The sequence below is a fragment of the Microtus pennsylvanicus genome, chromosome 9 (assembly GCF_037038515.1).
Source record: "Microtus pennsylvanicus isolate mMicPen1 chromosome 9, mMicPen1.hap1, whole genome shotgun sequence".
NCBI lineage: Eukaryota > Metazoa > Chordata > Mammalia > Rodentia > Cricetidae > Microtus > Microtus pennsylvanicus.
The window spans coordinates 44,855,382-44,876,092 of NC_134587.1; the positions used below are offsets into that span (position 1 = coordinate 44,855,382).

At 51.7% G+C, this 20,711-nt stretch overlaps 1 protein-coding gene across 3 annotated transcripts in view; it reads left to right on the top strand.

Moving 5' to 3' along the window:
• The window catches only part of Miga2 (mitoguardin 2), a 29,539-nt gene extending 8,993 nt beyond the window's left edge, over window positions 1-20,546 (top strand). The window contains exons 6-16 of one of the 3 annotated variants that reach the window (XM_075985731.1): window positions 34-170; window positions 8,697-8,814; window positions 10,044-10,144; window positions 10,795-10,910; window positions 12,662-12,734; window positions 12,848-12,934; window positions 16,104-16,202; window positions 16,412-16,546; window positions 18,043-18,096; window positions 18,656-18,772; window positions 18,944-20,544. In XM_075985731.1, the coding sequence (XP_075841846.1) occupies window positions 34-170; window positions 8,697-8,814; window positions 10,044-10,144; window positions 10,795-10,910; window positions 12,662-12,734; window positions 12,848-12,934; window positions 16,104-16,202; window positions 16,412-16,546; window positions 18,043-18,096; window positions 18,656-18,772; window positions 18,944-19,015 (1,109 nt within the window). In that variant the 3' untranslated portion in view covers window positions 19,016-20,544. Of the gene's footprint in view, window positions 1-33; window positions 171-8,696; window positions 8,815-10,043; window positions 10,145-10,794; window positions 10,911-12,661; window positions 12,735-12,847; window positions 12,935-16,103; window positions 16,203-16,411; window positions 16,547-18,042; window positions 18,097-18,655; window positions 18,773-18,943 lie in introns of all 3 variants that reach the window. The other 2 variants (XM_075985730.1, XM_075985733.1) reach the window with 2 other exon arrangements.
• Window positions 20,547-20,711: the final 165 nt, after the last annotated feature.

Consider the following 20,711-nt stretch of genomic DNA (forward strand, 5'->3'; position numbering starts at 1 on the left):
GAGCTGACCCTCTCTCCTCTCACCTGTTCTCAGGCATGGAGCTCTTTGAGGAGGCCCTGCAGAAATGGGAGCAGGCCCTGAGTGTGGGGCAGAGAGGGGATGGAGGCAGCACCCCCACACCAGGGGACAGCTTCCAGAACCTAGACACCTCATCAGAGGCACCGTCAGAGGTAGGTGGTCTTCCACAGCCACTGTGTGGGGAAGTTGGCGGGGTGGACAGACTGGCTCCTGTGTGACCCCTTCCGCAGGCATTTACTCTGTCGAGTCTCAGTCCATGAAAGCCCCACCTAAAATAGCATGCTAACTGCTAAGTGGAGCCTGGTGGACAAGTCGCGCATTGATGATGATCAGATGCTTCTCAGCTCTGTTTGGGAGAGGGTGGATATGCTGGTGCAAGACCATAGGAAATGGGGCTCTTGTTAATAGCAGACTGGATTCTGCAGCCTTTGGGTTTTGTTTATGGCTTTTGGGAACACCACTCAAGTTGTTTATTATAATTCTATAATTTATTTATTTGTAAGATTTTATTTTTATTTTTTTAATGCATGTTTCCCTGCATGTGTATCTTAGTACCATGTTGGTGCCTAGAGTCCAGAAGAGGGTATTGGATTCCTTGGAACTGGAGTTAGGGTTGTGAGCCACCCAAATGGTGCTGGGAACCAAACCCAGGTCCTCTAGAAGAGCAGTAAGTGCTGTTAACTGCTGAGCCATCTCTCCAGCCCCCACCCCCATTTTTTTCTGGTATTTTTGATATACGGTCTTTCTATGTTGCTCTGGCTGTCCTGGAACTCACCCTGTAGACCAGGCTGGCCTCGAACTCACAGCGATTTTCCTGCCTCTGCCTCCTCAGTGCTGGGATTAAAGGCGTGCGCCACTACTTCCAGCATTCTCTCATTCATTCGTTCATTCATGTTTGCATATGTGAATGTGCATGCCCAGGTGCATGTGTGGAGGTCAGAGTCCAGCGCAGGTGCCGGCCCCTGCCTGCTGCCTTGTCTACAGTGGGGGTCTTGTTCACTGTATTCCATGCAGCCTCAGGGGATTCTCCCTGTCTGCCCCTCGGATGCACACACCACATCCAGCTTGACATTAGTTCTGGGGATTCACCACTGGTCCTCATGCTTGTGTGGCCAGTGCTCCATCTACTGCATATGTCCCTTATCGTGTGTAGGCAGTGGGCTACACAGTGTGCAGGCAGATGGAGCAAGACTGGACTGACGGTCACCCGTGGGGTGTTCTGGAGAGAAGGTGAAAGGTTCTCATCTTACGTTGTTAGTGCCCTTCTCTTCTGTTTGTTTAAAAAGACAAAACTCAAAAAAATGTGGCATTAAACTGAGAATCTTGCATGGGCCAACTGCAGAAGGGCTCCACCCTAGCCCTGTGTTTGATGGCTTTGAGCACATGTGCTTGGCCTTGTCTTGTGTGGGTGTCCGTACCATGTGGGCTATTGCTGTTTTATCCTTTACACAGCCCCAGAGCCCCGGCTCCTGTTCTCTGCCTGAGCAAGGTCTTGTGGGGACCTACAGCACAATTAATAAAAACCCAGTGACAGATAGTAGGGTTGAACCTGAAGACCAGCAAAGCGAAGCCGGCCACTGGCTCTTTCTTCTACCTCAGTCTGAAAATGGCGATCTTGCCCCCAGGAATCTCAGAATGAGACTGTGTCTAAGAGCTGTCTCCTCTGTAGGGCTGGGATTAAAGACGTGCACCACTACCACCCGATTTCTGTAGCAAACTAGTGTGACTACTGGGATTAAAGGTGTGTGTCAGCACTGCCTGGCCTGTAAGGCTGACCAGTGCAGCTCTTTTACTCTCTGATCTTCAGGCAGGCTTTATTTATTAAAATACAAATGAAGTATCTACAGGGAATCTTCTTGGGGAGCAGCAAGATGTCTGGGAACCAGCCAGGAAATGGCAGCAGCCTTAGACATTAGAAATTTGGGGGAGCCTGGGTGTGGCAGCTCTCACCCAATGCTGGGGAGGCAATGAGAAGGTCACAGAAAGTTCCAGGCACTTGGGCTACAGAGTGAGTTCCAGGTCAACTTGGGTTTCAGAATGAGACCTGTGTCAAACCAAATAAACCAACCCAGGGGAATTTCATAGGGACTTGGCTGCTCAGATATCTGGGATATTGGGATATCACCGAGCGCAGGCCCCACGACCACTTGTGAGTCTGGCCAGTAGGGTTGTGTCTCCTCTCTTCCAGCCCTGTGTGTGCACCTCCACAGAATGGGACCAGATCGATTGGGTGCCTGGTAAACAATGTGCAGGGCAAGCATGGGTGGTGCCTTCAGGGCTGGGCTGGGTGGTGCCTGGCACAGGCTGTTACAGGTAAAGGTGCACTTCTGTTGCCCACGTGGAAAGCTGAGCTCAGAAACCTGTCACTCAGAAGTCATGGAGATAGTGGGGTGTAAAGATGAGAACCCCACATGCCATAGACCTTCACTGCTTGTGTGTGGGCCAGGAGGAACATTGAAGTACGTGGCATTGGTTCCCCACTGTATTTACTATGCTGGTTTTATCTGTGTGTACATAGACAGGGCATCTCTGTGTAGTCCTAGCTGGGTTATATCTGTGTGTACATAGGGCATCTCTGTGAGTCCTAGCTGGGTTATATCTGTGTGTACATAGGGTATCTCTGTGTAGTCCTAGCTGGCTTATATCTGTGTGTACATAGACAGGGCATCTCTGTGAGTCCTAGCTGGCTTATATCTGTGTGTACATAGACAGGGCATCTCTGTGAGTCCTAGCTGGGTTATATCTGTGTGTACATAGACAGGGCATCTCTGTGTAGTCCTAGCTGGGTTATATCTGTGTGTACATAGGGCATCTCTGTGTAGTCCTAGCTGGGTTATATCTGTGTGTACATAGACAGGGCATCTCTGTGAGTCCTAGCTGGGTTATATCTGTGTGTACATAGACAGGGCATCTCTGTGTAGTCCTAGCTGGGTTATATCTGTGTGTACATAGGGTATCTCTGTGTAGTCCTAGCTGGGTTATATCTGTGTGTACATAGACAGGGCATCTCTGTGAGTCCTAGCTGGGTTATATCTGTGTGTACATAGACAGGGCATCTCTGTGTAGTCCTAGCTGGGTTATATCTGTGTGTACATAGGGCATCTCTGTGAGTCCTAGCTGGGTTATATCTGTGTGTACATAGGGCATCTCTGTGAGTCCTAGCTGGCTTATATCTGTGTGTACATAGACAGGGCATCTCTGTGTAGTCCTAGCTGGGTTATATCTGTGTGTACATAGGGTATCTCCGTGTAGTCCTAGCTGGGTTATATCTGTGTGTACATAGGGCATCTCTGTGTAGTCCTAGCTGGGTTATATCTGTGTGTACATAGACAGGGCATCTCTGTGAGTCCTAGCTGGGTTATATCTGTGTGTACATAGACAGGGCATCTCTGTGAGTCCTAGCTGGATTATATCTGTGTGTACATAGACAGGACATCTCTGTGTAGTCCTAGCTGGGTTATATCTGTGTGTACATAGGGCATCTCTGTGAGTCCTAGCTGGGTTATATCTGTGTGTACATAGACAGGGCATCTCTGTGTAGTCCTAGCTGGGTTATATCTGTGTGTACATAGACAGGGCATCTCTGTGAGTCCTAGCTGGGTTATATCTGTGTGTACATAGACAGGGCATCTCTGTGTAGTCCTAGCTGGGTTATATCTGTGTGTACATAGACAGGGCATCTCTGTGAGTCCTAGCTGGGTTATATCTGTGTGTACATAGACAGGGCATCTCTGTGAGTCCTAGCTGGGTTATATCTGTGTGTACATAGACAAGGCATCTCTGTGAGTCCTAGCTGGGTTATATCTGTGTGTACATAGACAAGGCATCTCTGTGAGTCCTAGCTGGGTTATATCTGTGTGTACATAGACAGGGCATCTCTGTGAGTCCTAGCTGGCTTATATCTGTGTGTACATAGACAGGGCATCTCTGTGAGTCCTAGCTGGCTTATGTCTGTGTGTACATAGACAGGGCATCTCTGTGTAGTCCTAGCTGGGTTAGAACTCTTAATGTAGATCAGCCTGGCCTCAGACTCACAGAGGTATATCTACATCTGCCTCCCAAGTACTAGGATTAAAGATGTGAGCCACCATACCCAAATGTGTGTGTGTGTGTGTATGTATGTATGTATACATTTTCATTATTTATTTGTGTGTGTGTGTGTATGTATACTTTTTCATTATTTATTTGTGTGTGTGTGTATGTATACGTTTTCATTATTTATTTGTGTGTGTGTGTATGTACACTTTTTCATTATTTATTTGTGTGTGTGTGTATGTACACTTTTTCATTATTTATTTGTGTGTGTGTGTATGTACACTTTTTCATTATTTATTTGTGTGTGTGTGTGTGTGCCAGCACACTGTGATGTGCATGGAGAGATCATGTGGGAGTTGCTTCTCCTTCCAATTTGTGGATCCTGGGAATCCAACTTTGGTCATCGAGGCATGGTGACATGTGACACAGAGCCATCTTGCCAGCTGTCTTAGTTAGGGTTTCTATTGCTGTGAGGAGAAAGGGTTTTCTTGACTTACACTTCCATATTGCTTTTCATCAGTGAAAGAAGTGAGGACAGGAACTCAAACAGGGCAGGAGCCTGGAGGCAGGAGCTGATGCAGGGGCCATGAAGGGTGCTGCTTACTGGCTTGTTCTTCATGGCTTGCTCAGCCTGCTTTCTTATAGAACCCAGGACCACCAGCCCAGGGATGGCCCCACCCACCATGGGATGGGCCTCCCCCATTGATCACTAATTGAGGAAATTTTGCCGTAAATTTGGATCTTATGGAGGCCTTTCCTCAGCTGAGGCTCCTTCCTCTCTGACTCTAGCTTATGACAGGCCGACTAACAGAACCAGCCGGTACACTAGCCTTTGTTTCTCAGATAGTGTCTGACTGTGGAGCCCCGAGTGGCCTGGAACTGGCTGTGTAGAACAGGCTGACCTCGAACTCACAGAGGCCTGCCATTGCCTCCAAAGTGGTGAGGCTGAAGGTGTGCACTACCACACCCGGTTTGCCAGACCTTAAATTACATTGTGTGTGTGTGTGTGTGTGTGTGTGTGTGAGAGAGAGAGAGAGAGAGAGAGAGAGAGAGAGAGAGAGAGAGAGAGAGAGAGAGAGAGAGAGAGAGATGCATGGATGATGTCCCACAGTGGACTTGTGGAGGTCAGAGGGCAACTTACAGGAATCAGTTCTGTTTTTTCACCTTGTGGAGACCTGAGAGTTGAACTCAGATTGTCAGCCTTGGTAGCAAACTCTTTGACCAGCTGATGTATCTCACTGGCTCACCATCTTCTTCGTTGTTATTTTAGATTTATTTAGTTTTCTTAACGTGTGAGAGTATTTTGTCTATGTGTATGTATGTTCAGCACATGTGTGCCTGGTATAAACCAAGGTCAGAAAGGGATCAGATCCCCTGGAACAGGTTCCAGATGGTGGTGAGCCAGCATGTGGTGCTGGGAACAAATAGAGCCTGGGTCCTCTATAAGAGCAGCCAGAGGTCTCAGCTCCTAAGCCATCATTCCAACCCCGTGTTAACATTTTTGTTTGTTTTGTTATTTGAGATTGGGTTTCTAGCTGTCCTGGAACTTGGTCTGTAGACCAGGCTGGCCTTGAGCCCACAGAGCTCTGCCTGCCCCTGCCTGCTAGGTGAGTGCTAGGATTAGAGGTGTGCGCCACCCCTAGCTCCTGTGCTGGCATCTTTAACAGCTGTGTTGGGCAGTGTTCCTGTGTTTTGGGGGGTTGTGTCTATCAGTCTCAGTCTTCTCATAAGTCCCTGCATATGTTAACACTCACCCCCACATTTTCTCGCCTCCTCCCGCAGCCCTGTGCTCTCTGGCCGTGACTGGCGTTCCTTTGCCGACGCTGCCTGGCTTTTCCCGTGCTGCTTACCGTAATCTGTGCATATGTGCTAAAACTTTGATTCCTTTTGTGGTTGTTTTGTGGGGAGGCATGGTACACACGTGGAGGTCAGCAGACAACTTGTAGGCGTTGATTCTCCACCTATGTCACGTGGGTCCTGGGGCGTGAGCTCAGGATTGTTGGCAAGCACCTTTATCTGCTGAGCCATGGTGCTAGCTCTCATCTGTGTGTTCGTCTGGAGAAATGTCTGTTCTGGTCCCTGTGTGTGGGATTACGACACATCGGTTGTTTTCAATCTTACGATGCTGCCACTGAATGTGCATGTCCCTTTGTATATTCTACGGGCACACCTGTTGTTTCTAATCTTTTGATGGTGCTGTTGAGCGTCCCTGTTATGCTCTAGGCTGAGTTCTTTTTTCAACTCTATGACTTACAGGGTCTTCTGTCCTGGGAGTTTTCACCTTTTTGCTTTGTTTTCTTTGAGACATGTCTCTCCACATATCCCTGAATTCACTCTGGCCTCAAACTCCCAGAGATTTCCCTGCCTGTGCCTGGGATTAAAGGTGTGTGCCACCTTGCCCATAGAGTTTTCACATTGTTGTTGGCATCCATTGAAACACACGAGACAATTTTAAATTTCTGTGTTAGAGGTGAAGCTTAGCTGGTAGAGTGCTTGTTTACCATGCACCAAGTCTGTTGTGGGATATTTATACCCTTTGTGAAGTTGTATTTTCTGTGATTGGTGTAATAAAATGCTGAACAGCCAGTAGCTAGGCAGGAGGTATAGGTGGGATATCCAAGAAGAGAAAGGAAGGGGAGGAGTCAGGGTGCACAAGAGATGCCAGGAGACACGGAAGGAAAGAGGAGGTGCAAGATGGAAGAGGTGACGCCACATGATAGCACAGACTAGTATAAATGGGTAAAATTATAAGAGCTAATTAGGAACAAGCCTAAGCTATAGGCTAAGGTTTCATAATTAATAAAAAGTCTTTGTGTTATTATTTGGGAGCTGGCTAGTGGGACAGAGAAAGACTCGCTACACAAGACCTGGGTTCCATCCCCAGCACCACATAGGCCAGGAATAGGCCAGCAATCCCAGCACTTGGGAAGTGGAGGCAGGAGGATTAGAAGGGTTTTTTTTTTTTTTTTGGTTTTTCGAGACAGGGTTTCTCTGTGGCTTTGGAGCCTGTCCTGGAACTAGCTCTTGTAGACCAGGCTGGTCTCAAACTCACAGAGATCCGCCTGCCTCTGCCTCCCGAGTGCCACCACCGCCCGGCGAGGATCAGAAGTTTAAGGTTATATAGTGAGTTTGAGCTCAGCCTGGGCTACCTGAGACATTGTCTCAAAACAGAAGCTTTTTTTTTTTTTTTAATTCTGAAGTTCACGGTGTCTGCTTTTCTCAAGTCGGTTGAGCTTCTGTGTCGTGTGTGCAGCTTTTACCCACCCACAGTTATTGCCGGAGAGCTGACAGACGTCTTCGGGAGCTGCCTGGCAGGCTCTGCTGGCCATGCTAGGAATCCAGCAGAGTGTGGCCTGTGGCCCAGAATCCTGTAGGTCTGGTCCAGGTCTCTCTCCTGCCGTATTTTAGTAAACACCCTGGGACATTTAACCACCTTCAGTCTTCTCTCTGTAGTATCCCTGCTCCAGAGAGATGCTGTGAGGCTAAGCCTCACAGCTCTTCTGGCCCTTGCTCAGGCCTGATTGGCCCTCATCTGTCTCCTCCCTAGGCTCTGGTTACTGTAGCAACAGGCTCTACTCTGGTTGCCTCCACCTCCATGGAGAGAGTAGTTAGGCTAACTCTTGTCTCACCCTGGGACCCAAGCCCAGAAGCCTGAGGGTGAGAGGGAGCAGCACCCCACTACAGAGCTCACAAACTCTGTCCCCACACCAGCTCCTACCCTCCGCCTTAGGCCTAGGCCCTGCTTGTGCCTCCTTGGAAGCATTCTCCTGCCACCTGCATCCTGCCTGGACAGCCAGGCCTTTGCTGCTTAGCTTGTCACCTGCAGGCCATAACGCTCACATGTCCCTTGCTTAGTGACACCCCAGGAACAACTACTACTCTGTGCACCTGTCTCTCGAGTCCTCAGAACCCTCTTCACAAACCAGCCTTTTTTCAGTCCCTTCTGTAGGGAAGGTATTGGAGGAGGCCACCTTGAAGGGCTTGCCCAGGTATATAGGATCTGAACTCTGAGTGTGGGTGGCGGGGGGAAGGGTGGGGCTTCAATCCAGCAACAGTCTTGGGTCACCTAGAAACACTGTGTTCTAGGAAATATGTTCCACCAGCCAACCAACAAGAAAGCAAGAGGAGCTGAGGGTACAGCTCAGCTGACAGAGCGCTTACCTAGCCTCTGAAGCCTGAACTTGGTCCCCAGCACCATGTAAAACCAGGTGTTGGGGAGCAGACTTGGGTCGCCTGCAAGCCCAGTATGTTATCTAACTGAACCACTGAACCATCTCTCAACCCTGGTTGATAAGATTTTCTTTTTTCTTTTTCTTTTCTGAGACAGGATCTTGCTGTATAGTCCTGGCTGCCTGGAACTCACTAATGTCCCACACTGGTCTCAAACCTGAGATTTTCCTGGTTTGCCTGTAGGGTTCCAGGACTCCAGGTGTACACCACGATGCCATTCCTGCTGAGATCCTTTGCCCGTCTTTCTGGCATCAGAGTGTGTGTGTTTACACCCTGGTGGCGAGTGCCTCCTGGAGTGGCAGGCGGCACGATTCTAGAGTTCTCCTGGACTCAGAGCCAGCTCATTTCCTTGGGGCCCTGTCTGAACGGGGAGCTTGGCAGTTGTAGGTTGAAGGTCATTGTTTGTGTCATAGCCAGAGTCGCAACGGAGGGAGTTTGCCGAGAAGCTGGAGTCCCTGTTGCACCGGGCCTATCACCTGCAGGAAGAATTTGGTTCCACCTTCCCCTCAGACAGCATGCTGCTGGATCTCGGTGAGCAGGACCGTGCAGGCTGCTGCAGGCCTGAGGTGCCAGGACAGAGGTTGGGGACAAAGCAAGAGAACCAGAGCTTGGTCCCCCAGTGCCACAAACAAATCACAGTTCCCTGGACCTCATTGAACAAATAGGGAAACTGAGGTATCCCTTAAAGTTGGTAGGTAGAGGGCTGGAGAGATGGTTCAGTGGTTAAGAGCACTGTCTGCTCTTCTAGAGGTCCTGAGTTCAATTCCCAGCAACCACATGGTGGCTCCAAACCATCTGTAATGAGATCTGGCGCCCTCCTCTGGCGTGTGGGTATACATGGAGGCAGAAAGTTGTATACATAATAAATAAATACATCTTTAAAAAAAAAAGATGGTAGATAGACACTGAAGCAGGACGAGGCTCACGGAGTCCATAGGTGGTGTGCACTGGCCTCTTGGGAGTGTCCTTGGGCTGTGTGACATCTCTGGGCAGGTCTTCAAGCCTCTGCACTCATGTGGTAGTTAGCCCAAGCAGGCCGGGGAGGTAAAGGGTGTGAACCACAGGGAGGGAACCAACTTGCTCAGCCCAGTGTCCAATATCCCCATGTCTGTTATGTGTCTGGCCTTGCCCAGAGAGCCTTGTGGGAACAACTGGGGTCCAGAAAGGGCTAGCCAGTTCTGCACGCCACATCTTCCCTGGCTTCTTGGTATTGACCTCAGTGGCTTTGCCTACTGGAAAAGTCCTGTTCCCATGGATCTTCCTATATAACTGAAGTTGATAGGGCCTTCAAGGTAAGCACCATCAAGTCTGCAACCTCTATTTGAAAGTCCAGACCAGTACTCCAGAGCAAGCAGACTAGGGAATGCTGGGTGCCCTTAAGGCAGTTTCCGCCTTTTAGAAAGGGAAATAATAGATTGGTTGGTGGTGGTGCCCAGTTTACTAATTCCACAGGGAGGCAGAGACAGGAGGATCTCTGAGTTTGAGACCAGCCTACTACAGGGTGAGTTCTAGGACAGCCAGGGATGTGCAGGAAAACCCTGTTTTGAAAAATCAAAGCCAAAAAAGGAAGCGCTCACTACGCGGGGACATAGAGCAACAGAATGGGTGTTGAGATGACCCCGTTATCACACAGCTCAGGGCAGCTTTGTGGCCTCTGCCAGCATCTGCCCCAGACGGGTCTAGGTCTGGGGGTCACTGCTGTGGGTGGGCCGGGATTCCTGCAGCAGCATGGGTCTCAGCCCAGTTCCACTCCCTTGCAGAGAGGACCCTCATGCTTCCCCTGACTGAGGGCTCACTGCGTCTACGGGCCGATGACGAGGACAGCCTGACCTCGGAAGACTCCTTTTTCTCAGCCACTGAGGTGATTTCCTGGGGGGGACTGAGTTGGGTCGGGCCAGGCCTTTTGGGCCAGCACTAGGTTGTGTGGAAGTAAGGTTATTTTCTTGGGTGGGGACCAAGCTCTGCCTCCTAGAGACTCTGAAGTGCCAGGTCAGAGCAAGGGTGCCCCCTGTCCCCAGGACTCTAAACCACACCCAGCTCCAGCGTCTCTATATAGATCAGCATGGTCAGAGCAGGGGTGCCCCCTGTCCCCCGGACTCTAAACCACACCCAGCTCCAGCGTCTCTATATAGATTAGCATGGTCAGAGCAGGGGTGCCCCCGACCCCAGGACTCTAAACCACACCCAGCTCTAGCATCTCTAATCCATTCAGTCCTTTGGTTAGCATTAGTTTGCCACTAGACTGGGACAAGGGACATGGTGTCTGTGCTTGGGACAGGAAGATGGGAGTGTGTGTCCAGTAGACGGTTCCTTTGGGAAGAGAACTTAGACATAGGAGTGCTGAGATCTAGGGCTGGACACAAACTAGGCCTCCTGTCTCCCGGGGCTAGTGTATCTTTGGCATCTCCATGATGGGCCATAGGCAGGCCCCTTGGGAGGTCACTATTGGTGTAGCCCAGAGCTCTGGCGTCTGTGGGGTGCTGCTCACTGGCCTCCTTGGCCCCTCTCCAGCTCTTTGAGTCCCTGCAGGTCGGAGATTACCCGCTCCCTCTCTCCAGGCCTGCTGCTGCCTACGAGGAAGCTCTGCAGCTGGTGAAGGAGGGCAAAGTGCCCTGCCGGACACTCAGGTGAGAGTAAGCGGGGGCTGTGGGTGGGCTCCAGCCCTGGGGAAGAGGCACAGAGGCCCATGGTGCCTGGCAAGGACTCAGCTGAGTGAATGCCTCACACTGCGCATGCCTGGGCCATCCCACTGCAGCAGAGGTCCAGAACAAACCCAGCAGGCCAGCTGTGCTGGTATACATCTTTAGTCCCAGCTCTCGGGAGGCAGAGGCAGGTGGATCTTTGAGTTTGAGGCCAGCCTGGTCTACAGAGTGAGTTCCAGGACAGCCAGGGCTGTTATACAGAGAATCCTGTGTTGAAAAACAAAATAAAAATACCCACAAACTAAGAGCCAAGGAAGTATCTCCATGGTAGAATGCTCATCTCGGCTCACACAGGACCTGAGTTGTGTTCCTGAGACAGTTGGAGAAAGACAGCCATACTTTTAGAAAGAGCTAGGTCTGTGGAGCCTGCCAAGTCCTAGACAAATTCGCAGGCGAACAGCAAGCTGGAGCTCAAGGTCGGGTGGCCTAACACACCCTCTCCTGAAAACTTTGAAAATAAACGTAGTTTGTGACCTTGACAGAAGTCCTCTGGTCTCTTGCCCTCCTTGTCCTGAGCTTACAGTGGATCTCTTAACCCTCTCTTTTAGGTAGGGCACTTGACAATCTTGTATATCCCAAGCTGGCCTTGAATTGGAACTACTGTGTAATGGCCTTGAACTCCTGATCCTCCTGCTACTACCCCCAAGTGCTTGGAGGTACCCAGTTTGTTTTGTTTTTTTGAGATAGGGTTTCTCTGTGAAGCTCTGGCTGTCCTGGAACTCGCTCTGTAGCCCAGGCTGGCCTCAGACTCAGAGATCCATCTGCCTCTGCCTCCCTGAGTGCTGGGATTAAAGGTGTGTGCAACCACAACCCAGTAAGAAAATGTTATTAGCACATATTAATTATATATAATAGTTTCATTGTGACATTTTAATGCATGAACATAATGTGTTTTGATCATATTCAAGCCCTGTCCTCCTCCCCTTCCCACTAATCCTTCTTTCCAACTATCTTTACTTTCTGTTTTTATGTCATCGTGTGTGTGCGTGTGTAAAAGAGCATGAACAGAGCGAGGGTGTGTGTGTGTGTGTGTGTGTGTAAGAGAGAGAGCATGAACAGAGCAGTGAGCTGGTGTGTTTCCTTAGGGCTGCCTCCAGCAGCACGGAGTATGGGTGAGGGTTGTTTCAGGAGCATGGACACCTTGTCAGAGGGTGCACTACTCAAGAAAATGTCTCTCTCTCCCATCGGCATTAACCACATAGAAATCGTAATCTTCAGGGAGAGTGGCACTCTGCCCTCTGAAGTGAACCTGCTGTCCCGTGGTCTTGCACTTTGTTTTCCCATCGTGGCTTGTCATGGTTTAAAAGTCCACTGCCTGAAAATAGCAGAAAGCTGTCGAGGGCTCTAGTGACTGAGAGAGACGCCATTTTGGTACTTTTCCAGGGAGCAGTGATGGCTGATTGTAATCTAAAGGAGGCTAAGGTCAGGCTAGACACCATAGCCATAACTGCTACTTGTGCCCAGGGCTAGAGGGGCCGATGAGGGCCTAGAGAACATCCAGTCAGCCTGTGCCTTTGAGTGGAGCGAGACTGGACGTAGAAGAGGTCATACTGCCAGGCTGAGGCTGGCCAGGTTGGACCCTTGCCCTCTCCTACTTGCCCAGAGTACACCCTACCTCCATTGGACCTTGGCTAGGCAGGACCAGGTGGCATGACACCATCTGTCCCTCTCCTCAGGACAGAGCTGCTGGGCTGCTACAGTGACCAGGACTTCCTGGCCAAGTTGCATTGTGTACGGCAGGCCTTTGAGGTGGGTGTGGTGTGGGGGTCACTGGGGAGGGTGCTGGGCCTGCCCCACACAGGGTCACTCTGCCCTCTCCATGGGCTCTGGGAGGCCAACAGCTCACCCCCTTCTTTCTTCAGGGGCTTCTGGAAGAAAGGGACAACCAGGTCTTCTTTGGGGAGGTCGGCCGGCAGATGGTGACAGGCCTGATGACCAGAGCTGAGAAGGTAGCCGGGGTGGGACTGTTTCAGATTTTCTTGCCCATGACCTTTCCCTCTGAGACCTTATTTCTGACTGGTGTTTGCTTTGTTTTGCTGACTGTTGATTAGCTCTGTAAAAACAACAAACTGGGACCTATGAGATGGCTCAGTGGGTAAAACTGTGTCCTATAGGACTGGTGACCTGAGGAAGATCCCCAAAACCCATGATGAAAAGGGAGACCAAGTCCCAAAAGCTGTCCTCTGACCTCCTCATGAGGCCTGTGGTATGCGTGTGTCTACACTCCTGTGAACACAGTAATAATTAAGGCAGCAGTTCTGGGGGCTGAGCCGATGGCTCAGTTGTTAAGTGCTGGCCAGGCGAGCATGAGGACCTGAATTCAGAGCCCGTCTGCTAAATGCCACGTGCGGTAGAGTGTGTTGTAATCCTAGTGTTGTGAGCTCCTGCCAGTCAGTCTCATTGAGCCCCTGTGTGGCCCGCACATGCATACAAACATGTTGAAATCAAGTAGAGTCCTGGCATCTTCTTATGGCCATGGGGTGCCCGGAAAGGATGCTGGTCCCTCCCAACCCGGAAACCCTCCCTGCTCCAACTAAGAAGGCTAGAGACTTGAACTCTTTCTTACTTGTGATTCAAACAGTACAGCTTTATAAAACTGACCAGTTATAAAATGTAAACCACAATATGGGGGGTGGGGGGGATGGCGCACACCTTGAATCCCAGCACTTGGGAAACAGAGGCAGGCGGAAATTTGTGAGTTTGAGGCCAGCCTGGTCCACAGAGTAAATTCCAGGACCGGCTCCAAAGCTACAGACAAACCCTGCCTTGAAAAACAAAACAAAACAAAACAAAAAAAATAATAAAAATAAAAGACCAACCAAAGAAATGCATACTGCAGAAGGTCCCCGCATCTGTCCAAGGTGACCCTTGCTGAAGTCCCAGATCTGCTCCGTGGATGTTCTGACTGCGGGTGCCATTGCCCACCTCCCCAGCTGTGCCCCGCCAGCAGCATGCAGTTTTTACTTAGTGACGCCACAGGGTATCTCTTCCTGTTCCACTGTAACTTGCTGGTGTGGGAATTACTGCCTGCAAAGCCCTCCAGCTTGTGGGCAGGCGTCTTGGTGGCATCTGCTGTTGTTCAGGCGTTGATGGCTGCATTCATCCCCACACAGACTCCATGGGCACCTGTGAGATCTCTCTCAGACCCTGGCAGGACTTTCAAAGGCTCTCATTGGTCCCTGTTGGCAGCAGAAGAGTTTGTGTGCTCAGTCTTGGCTGGTACTGGGCTTCTGTAACCTTAACCTTTGCCACTGTGTCCACTGCTCCACGGCTCTTTGCTTACGGGAGAGATTGCACGGCTCTCCATATTTATCACCCGCTTGTGCTTTTGTCGACGGATTGGAACAAGTCTCTTGAGAGAGAGGGTCTTGTGTAACAGGCTGGCTCTGTGGCTGAGGATGACCTTGAACTCCTGATTCTCCTGCATCTGCCTCCCAAGTAGTACGATCACAAGCATGCACAACCATGCCCAGCTTTTTTTAAATTTTTGTTTTGTGTACATGAGTCTGGGGGCCTGTGCACTGCACCTGTTGCATGTGGAGGACGGTGGACAGCTTGTGGGAATTGGCTCTCTTCTTCTATATGGGTTCAGGACTGAACTACAGTTGTCAGCACGTGGTAGGTGCCTTTGCCACTGCAGCATCATGCTGGCTCTCTCTTACTCATTCATGCCAATGCTCCTGCCTCAGCGTCCTGGGGCTCTGCTGGAGCGAAGCTGTTCTATAGGCTGTCCTCTTAGTCCTCGCTCTCCTGATCTAGACCCTGCGACCACACTTGTCTCCCACCGCTTCAGATGCCCTGGTCCAGCTGCCCTCGGTCATGACCTGAGGCTGACGTGTGCTATGCTGGGCTTACTTGGCCCTGTGCAGCTTTGGGCACTGGGCCTCGGGGGCAGACCAGGACCTCTGCCTGCTGTGGACCTTCCTCTGTGCTGCCCTCTGCATAGCACATCTTCCTTGATTACTTTTTATTTAGACAGTTATGAAGTCCATATAGAAGAGAGTATGGGAAGTGTGTGTAATGTATAATGGCAAAGAAAACGAACCCGGAGGGTTCTCAACTCTGGCCTTCTTACCCTGCATCCTACATAGGATGCCCCTTGTCCTTCCCACCATGCAGTGAAGCCCCCAGGGGCCAGGATTGTAAGCCTGGCACGGGTGTGTGTGCAGTTGAACCCCTGACATTGAAGGCCCTGATGGGTGCTGTGTTTACCATAGCCAGGAGACTGTCCCCAGTGCCTGCAATCTGCCCCCAAGTGAGCTCCAGGCTGCTCTTTCATGTCTCTCTAGCAGCCGTTAGCTCTGTCACAGTCTTTGTGTAGCAGATGAGGAAACTGAGGCTGGAGAGGGAGAGGAGGTGTCCCAGGCCACTGAGCAAGTGAAGTGTAGAGCCAAGCTCTGCAGTCACGAATGCCGGGTCCAGCCTATGCCTTAGTTGGCTCTCCTTGGCCTCCCAGGAATAGGAGGGGGAATAGAAAACAAGTGGCCTAGGGCCTGGCCGTTCTGAGCAGGCCTCTGCTGCCTCTGCCCCAGTCAGTCTTCGGCTTGTTTTCCACTAGAAAAGGCCCTGCGCCCCAGCACAGGCGCTCTCAGAGCCCTGTCTGCAGTTGTAGCATCAGGGCCATTTTGTAACCTTGCCGCCTTTGGCCAAGACTTGGGTCTTTCTCTTTCCATTTATAAGTGGATGTGTCCTGTGTCAGCCACCCTCCATGCTAGGCAAGCCTGTGCTACTGAGCCACATGCCCTGGCCCTGCAAGAGTCCGCTCCAGTGCTTAGGGAGTGCTTCTGTGCCAGGGGATGGCCGATGGTCTCCACCCCTGAAAACCACACCTTCTCCCGGGCCCCTCCAAGGGCAGGTCATGTAATGGAGCTGTGCCTGGCTCCCAGAAGGCCACAGGTGTTTAGTAATGAGCCAAACAGACATGGCTGGGTGCTCTGGTGTGGATTCTGCCCCAGACACACCCTGGTTGTCGGAAGGTTCAGGCAAAAGACACCTCCTCCTTGGAGTAAGGCCCAGCTCTGCTGGCACATTCTATCCACAGCCCAGCCTGCCTGTGAATCTTACCCTGCTGGGTCTCAGGGCCTCTCCCCCAACCAGAACCGGCTGTGCTTCTCACAGAGTCCCAAAGGTTTCCTGGAGAGCTATGAGGAGATGCTGAGCTACGCCCTGCGGCCTGAGACCTGGGCCACCACCCGGCTGGAGCTGGAGGGCCGAGGGGTGAGTTGGCTCGTGTCGAGTTCCTCGGGTCCTACAGAACTGAGATCCTTTTGGTGGGAGCTTGTGCCCAGCTCTACATGTATGTATGCTGAGCAGCTGAGGTGGCTCATCACTGCACACACAGAGCCTGGCTTCCAGCCATTTCCTCATGCGTGCTGCACAGCCCCCCACAGCCACAGCAGCTCTAGACCGAGCATCCCCTTTTGCAGGTGGCATGCATGAGCTTCTTTGACATTGTGCTGGACTTCATCCTCATGGATGCTTTCGAGGACTTGGAGAACCCCCCATCTTCGGTGCTCGCTGTCCTGCGGAACCGTTGGCTGTCCGACAGCTTCAAGGAAACGGTGGGCCACTGTCCCTTTCTGTATGTGTTCATGGTACATAACTTGGGCACTAGTCTCTTGTCCCTCGAGTTCATTTATCCTCCAACTCCAGGGCCAGTCCCTGTTCACTGAGATCTGGGGTGACAGACTCGGCATTCCAGAGTTTCCTGATGCCCTGGTTCTGGCAGAAGTGCACATTTCCCTTTGCATTGTACTTAATGTGGTTCAGACCCTTACCCTGGGTTGACACTAATTATATTCATTTTAATGCATCACCTTAGTTTAAAATAGAGGTAATCCCCCCCAACACCTCTACCCCCCCAAACAAACAACCAAAAATCAAACTAGCCAGGCAGTGGTGGTGCACACCTTTAATTCCAGCACTTGGGAGGTGGAGGCAGGCATATCTCTGAGGCCAACCTGGATTATAGAGCTATTTCCAGGACAGCCAGGCTATGTAGTGAGACCTTGGCTTGAAAAATCAAAACCAGGGGCTGGAGAGATGGCTTAGTGGTTAAGAGCACTGCCTGCTCTTCCAAAGGTCCTGAGTTCAATTCCCAGCAACCACATGGTGGCTCCCAACCATCTGTAATGAGGTCTGGTGCCCTCTTCTGGCCTGCAGGCAGAGTACTGAGAGTACTGTATACATAATAAATAAATAAATCTTTAAAAAAAATCAAAACAAAGGGCTGGAGAGATGACTCAGAGGTTAAGAGCACTGACTGTTCTTCCAGAAGTCCTGAGTTGAAGTCCCAGCAACCATGTGGTGGCTCACAGCCACCTGTAATAGGATCTGATGCCCTCTTCTAGGATGCAGGCACACATGCAGACAGAGCACTCATACATAAAATATAAACAAAGTTTTTAAGAAAAGAAAAAAAAAACAAAGAAAAAACCCAAGGCTGCCAGTGAGAACTCTAGTAACATTGTGGTGCTGCTGCCCATGACTGATCTCCAAGCAGGCCTTTCATAGATGCTCATGGTGGCTCCCCACAGTCAGCAGGTGAGGTGGGCAGGGTACACATCATGAGCATTTCACAGAGGAGGAAATACCTGGGAAGCATCAGTACCTAACTGGAGTTCCGAAGCAGTAAGCGTTGGAGCCTGGATTCAAAACTAGGTGTATGGGGCTAAAGAGATGGCTCTGTGGGAGGAGTGTTGGCTGCTCTTGAAAAGGACCCAGGTTTGTTTCATGATGCTTACATGGTAACTCACAACCACCTGTAACTCCAGTTCTGAGGGATCCAGCATCCCCTGGCCTGGGGACTCTGTAGGCTCCTGGACACACACAGTGCACAAACTCGTGCAGGCACACTCACAGAGTGAAAACTAGGCATGTTGTCAAATTTAGGGTATAAACACACACATATAAAGTGATAAGTCATCTGTTGTCAAACTTAGGGTAAAGGAAAAGCAAGGTCCAGGCATGGATGAGTGTGGGTAAGTTGTGGGAAGGACTCGTCCAAGGCTGTGGGTTAAAGTGCTCTAACTCTAGACTGGGCTCTTACCTGTTCCAGGCCCTGGCCACTGCGTGCTGGTCTGTCCTGAAAGCCAAGAGGAGGCTCCTGATGGTGAGTGATTGGTGAGACCTCTTGGGAGCGCTACTGAGTCCTAAGCAGCCAGGACTCCCCGACTAGAAGGGATAGGTGCAGCAGAGCCCCCCACTCCTCACCAACCACCCATCCTGCCACTGTACCTCGCTTGGCCAGGTGCCCCAGAGGGCATGTAGCTCTACCTTGTCTCTTCCCTTGGGAGCAGCCGTCATATCCCAGGACTGAGCAGAGGAGAAGGACACTGGCGGGGGTGGGGGGGTGCACACGAGTGGCCAGTGCACACAGGAGTCAGGGAGCAGGCAGATGGCATCTGCACCCTGGATGGAGTAGCTGATTGGTCCCCGTGGCTGCCAGGTTCTACTGCCCAGTCAGCACCAATTGCCTTGGCTAGTGCTTTCTTTCGGGAGACTTTGCCCATTACAGCCTGCATGGGGAAGCTCTCAGAAATGTCTGCTAGCCCTTTCTGTAGATTTGAAAACCAGGGCTGTACAGGACCCCCCTGCTTACCTAGTTTCAGCTAGCCAGGACCAAGGGCCTTTAAATGATCCTTGATCCCCAACCCTGCCACTCACCATAGGTGCCTGATGGCTTCATCTCCCATTTCTACTCCGTATCGGAGCATGTCAGTCCTGTGCTGGCATTTGGCTTCCTCGGACCCAAGCCCCAGCTCGCGGAAGTCTGTGCTTTCTTCAAGGTACGTGACAACAACCCCTGCTTCCCTGTTCCTGATACAGGCACCCTCTCGTTGCCAGAAGAGGGGTGGGGCGCTGGGCTGTTCTAGTTGAGGATGTAGGAGCCCCAGGAAGGCAGGGCCTGAGACTGGGAGGGTGGGCTGGGGCTTTGTCACTGAGAAAGGACTTTGTAGGACATAGAAAATGTCACAGGACCAGGCCCAACACCAGTCTCCTACCTCAGCACCAGATTGTGCAGTACCTGAGGGATATGTTCGACCTGGACAACGTGCGCTACACATCGGTGCCAGCCCTAGCAGACGACATCCTGCAGTTATCCCGGCGCCGCAGCGAGATCCTGTTGGGCTACCTGGGGGCGCCAGTGGCTAGTAGCACTGGGCTGAACGGGCCAGTACCTCGAGAGAATGGGCCCCTGGAAGAGCTGCAGTAATGGGGACACAGCCTGAGGGGAGAGGTGGCTGCTTGAGCCTCATTCACAAGGGTGATGGGAGAGAAAAGGCTGCCCTTCCCTTCCTTCGGGTTGGCATCCAAGGGTCAGGGTGGCCAAGGGCCATTGTCCCTGAGCCTGCTATGCCTGCTCATCTGGGAATCCCAACACCTGGAGGACAAATTTCCATGGAGAGGAACCACTAGGAGCCTATCCAGATGCCCTCGGGGTTGCCTGGGCAGCAGGGGCAGCAAGGTGTGACAAGGGGAAGACCTGAGAAGAAGGTGTAGAGATATGGACCACAGAGCCCCAGTCCCCTCTGGGCTGCAGACAGAGGGCAAGGAGGTGTCGGTAAGGGATAAGACATGAGGGCTATATGGTGACAGTCACAGGGTCCTGGAGTAGGAGCCAGCACCAAGGCTTCTGGTCGGTATGGAAAGCCCCATCTGGGCCATCCAGAGGTGAGCTCGCCCCACCCGTGCTCCCTTCAGAAACCCAGGCACCAACCCAGGACCCTGTTCCACATTCCCATGCCCTGCCAAAGACTCAGTTTTTATCCCACCTCTGCCACCACCAAAGATGGAGGAGGCAGGACTGGGCACATCCCACTTCCCTGTGAGCCTGGAACTCCCTGGGCAGTGCTAGGCTCCAGCTGAGGGCTCTAAGCAGAGCTCACAAAGGCTTACCATCTACTGCTCTAGAAGTGAAGGCCTGGGAACCATGGCAGGGAGGGCAGGGTCAGACCCCCCCCCCCCAACAAGAAGCGGACTCAGCATTTTGCCTTTAACTCCATGCACACGGACTTTGGGGCTGCCCAGCAGCATAGCGCCCACCTCAGGGCTGCTGCCACCCAGGGCCCTGCAGACAGCTCTGCAAGCATTGTCATGGCAGCTGCAGGGGTCCTGGGAGCCCTCTCCTTTATCCTGAGCTGGGAAGTTTTTATTTATTGCCTTAACACTTTATTTGGGTGTTCTGCTCCTTTCAGGTTGTGAGACCTACAGGAGATGAGACTCCTGTCTGGTCTGGGGTTGAGCATGGGCTCCTGGGACCCAGTCCCTCCCAGGGTCGGGAGGACATAGTGAGGAGAGGGTGGGAGGGTGACCAAGGCCCTGTGCTCAGGAGCAGCCCTCCCTCCGCACTCAGTCTGACATTCCTTTCATTTGCACTTACTGAGCTGTGAGTGAGCCCTGGCCCAGGCCCACGCTTATTGCCCCTGAACCTCACAGGTGGCATTTTCATCTGTCTTTGTTCACGTGTCCCGCACTGCCCTCTAGCACTCGATCTGTCAACTTCTAAGCCCCATGAAGAGTGTGTGCAATGACTGTGCGTCAGATAAACGACGGAAACGGCCTCTCCTGTGTCTTCCTGGGTGTAGGGCCGGGCTGGGGTGGAGCAGTGACTGGAGAGCTGCCCTTTGGTGTGGTGATTGTGATGTGGGCTGTGAACACTCTTGCAGCCATGTGACAGCATGACAGGGTCTCTAGGTCCCCAAGATGGCAAGGTACAGATGCGAG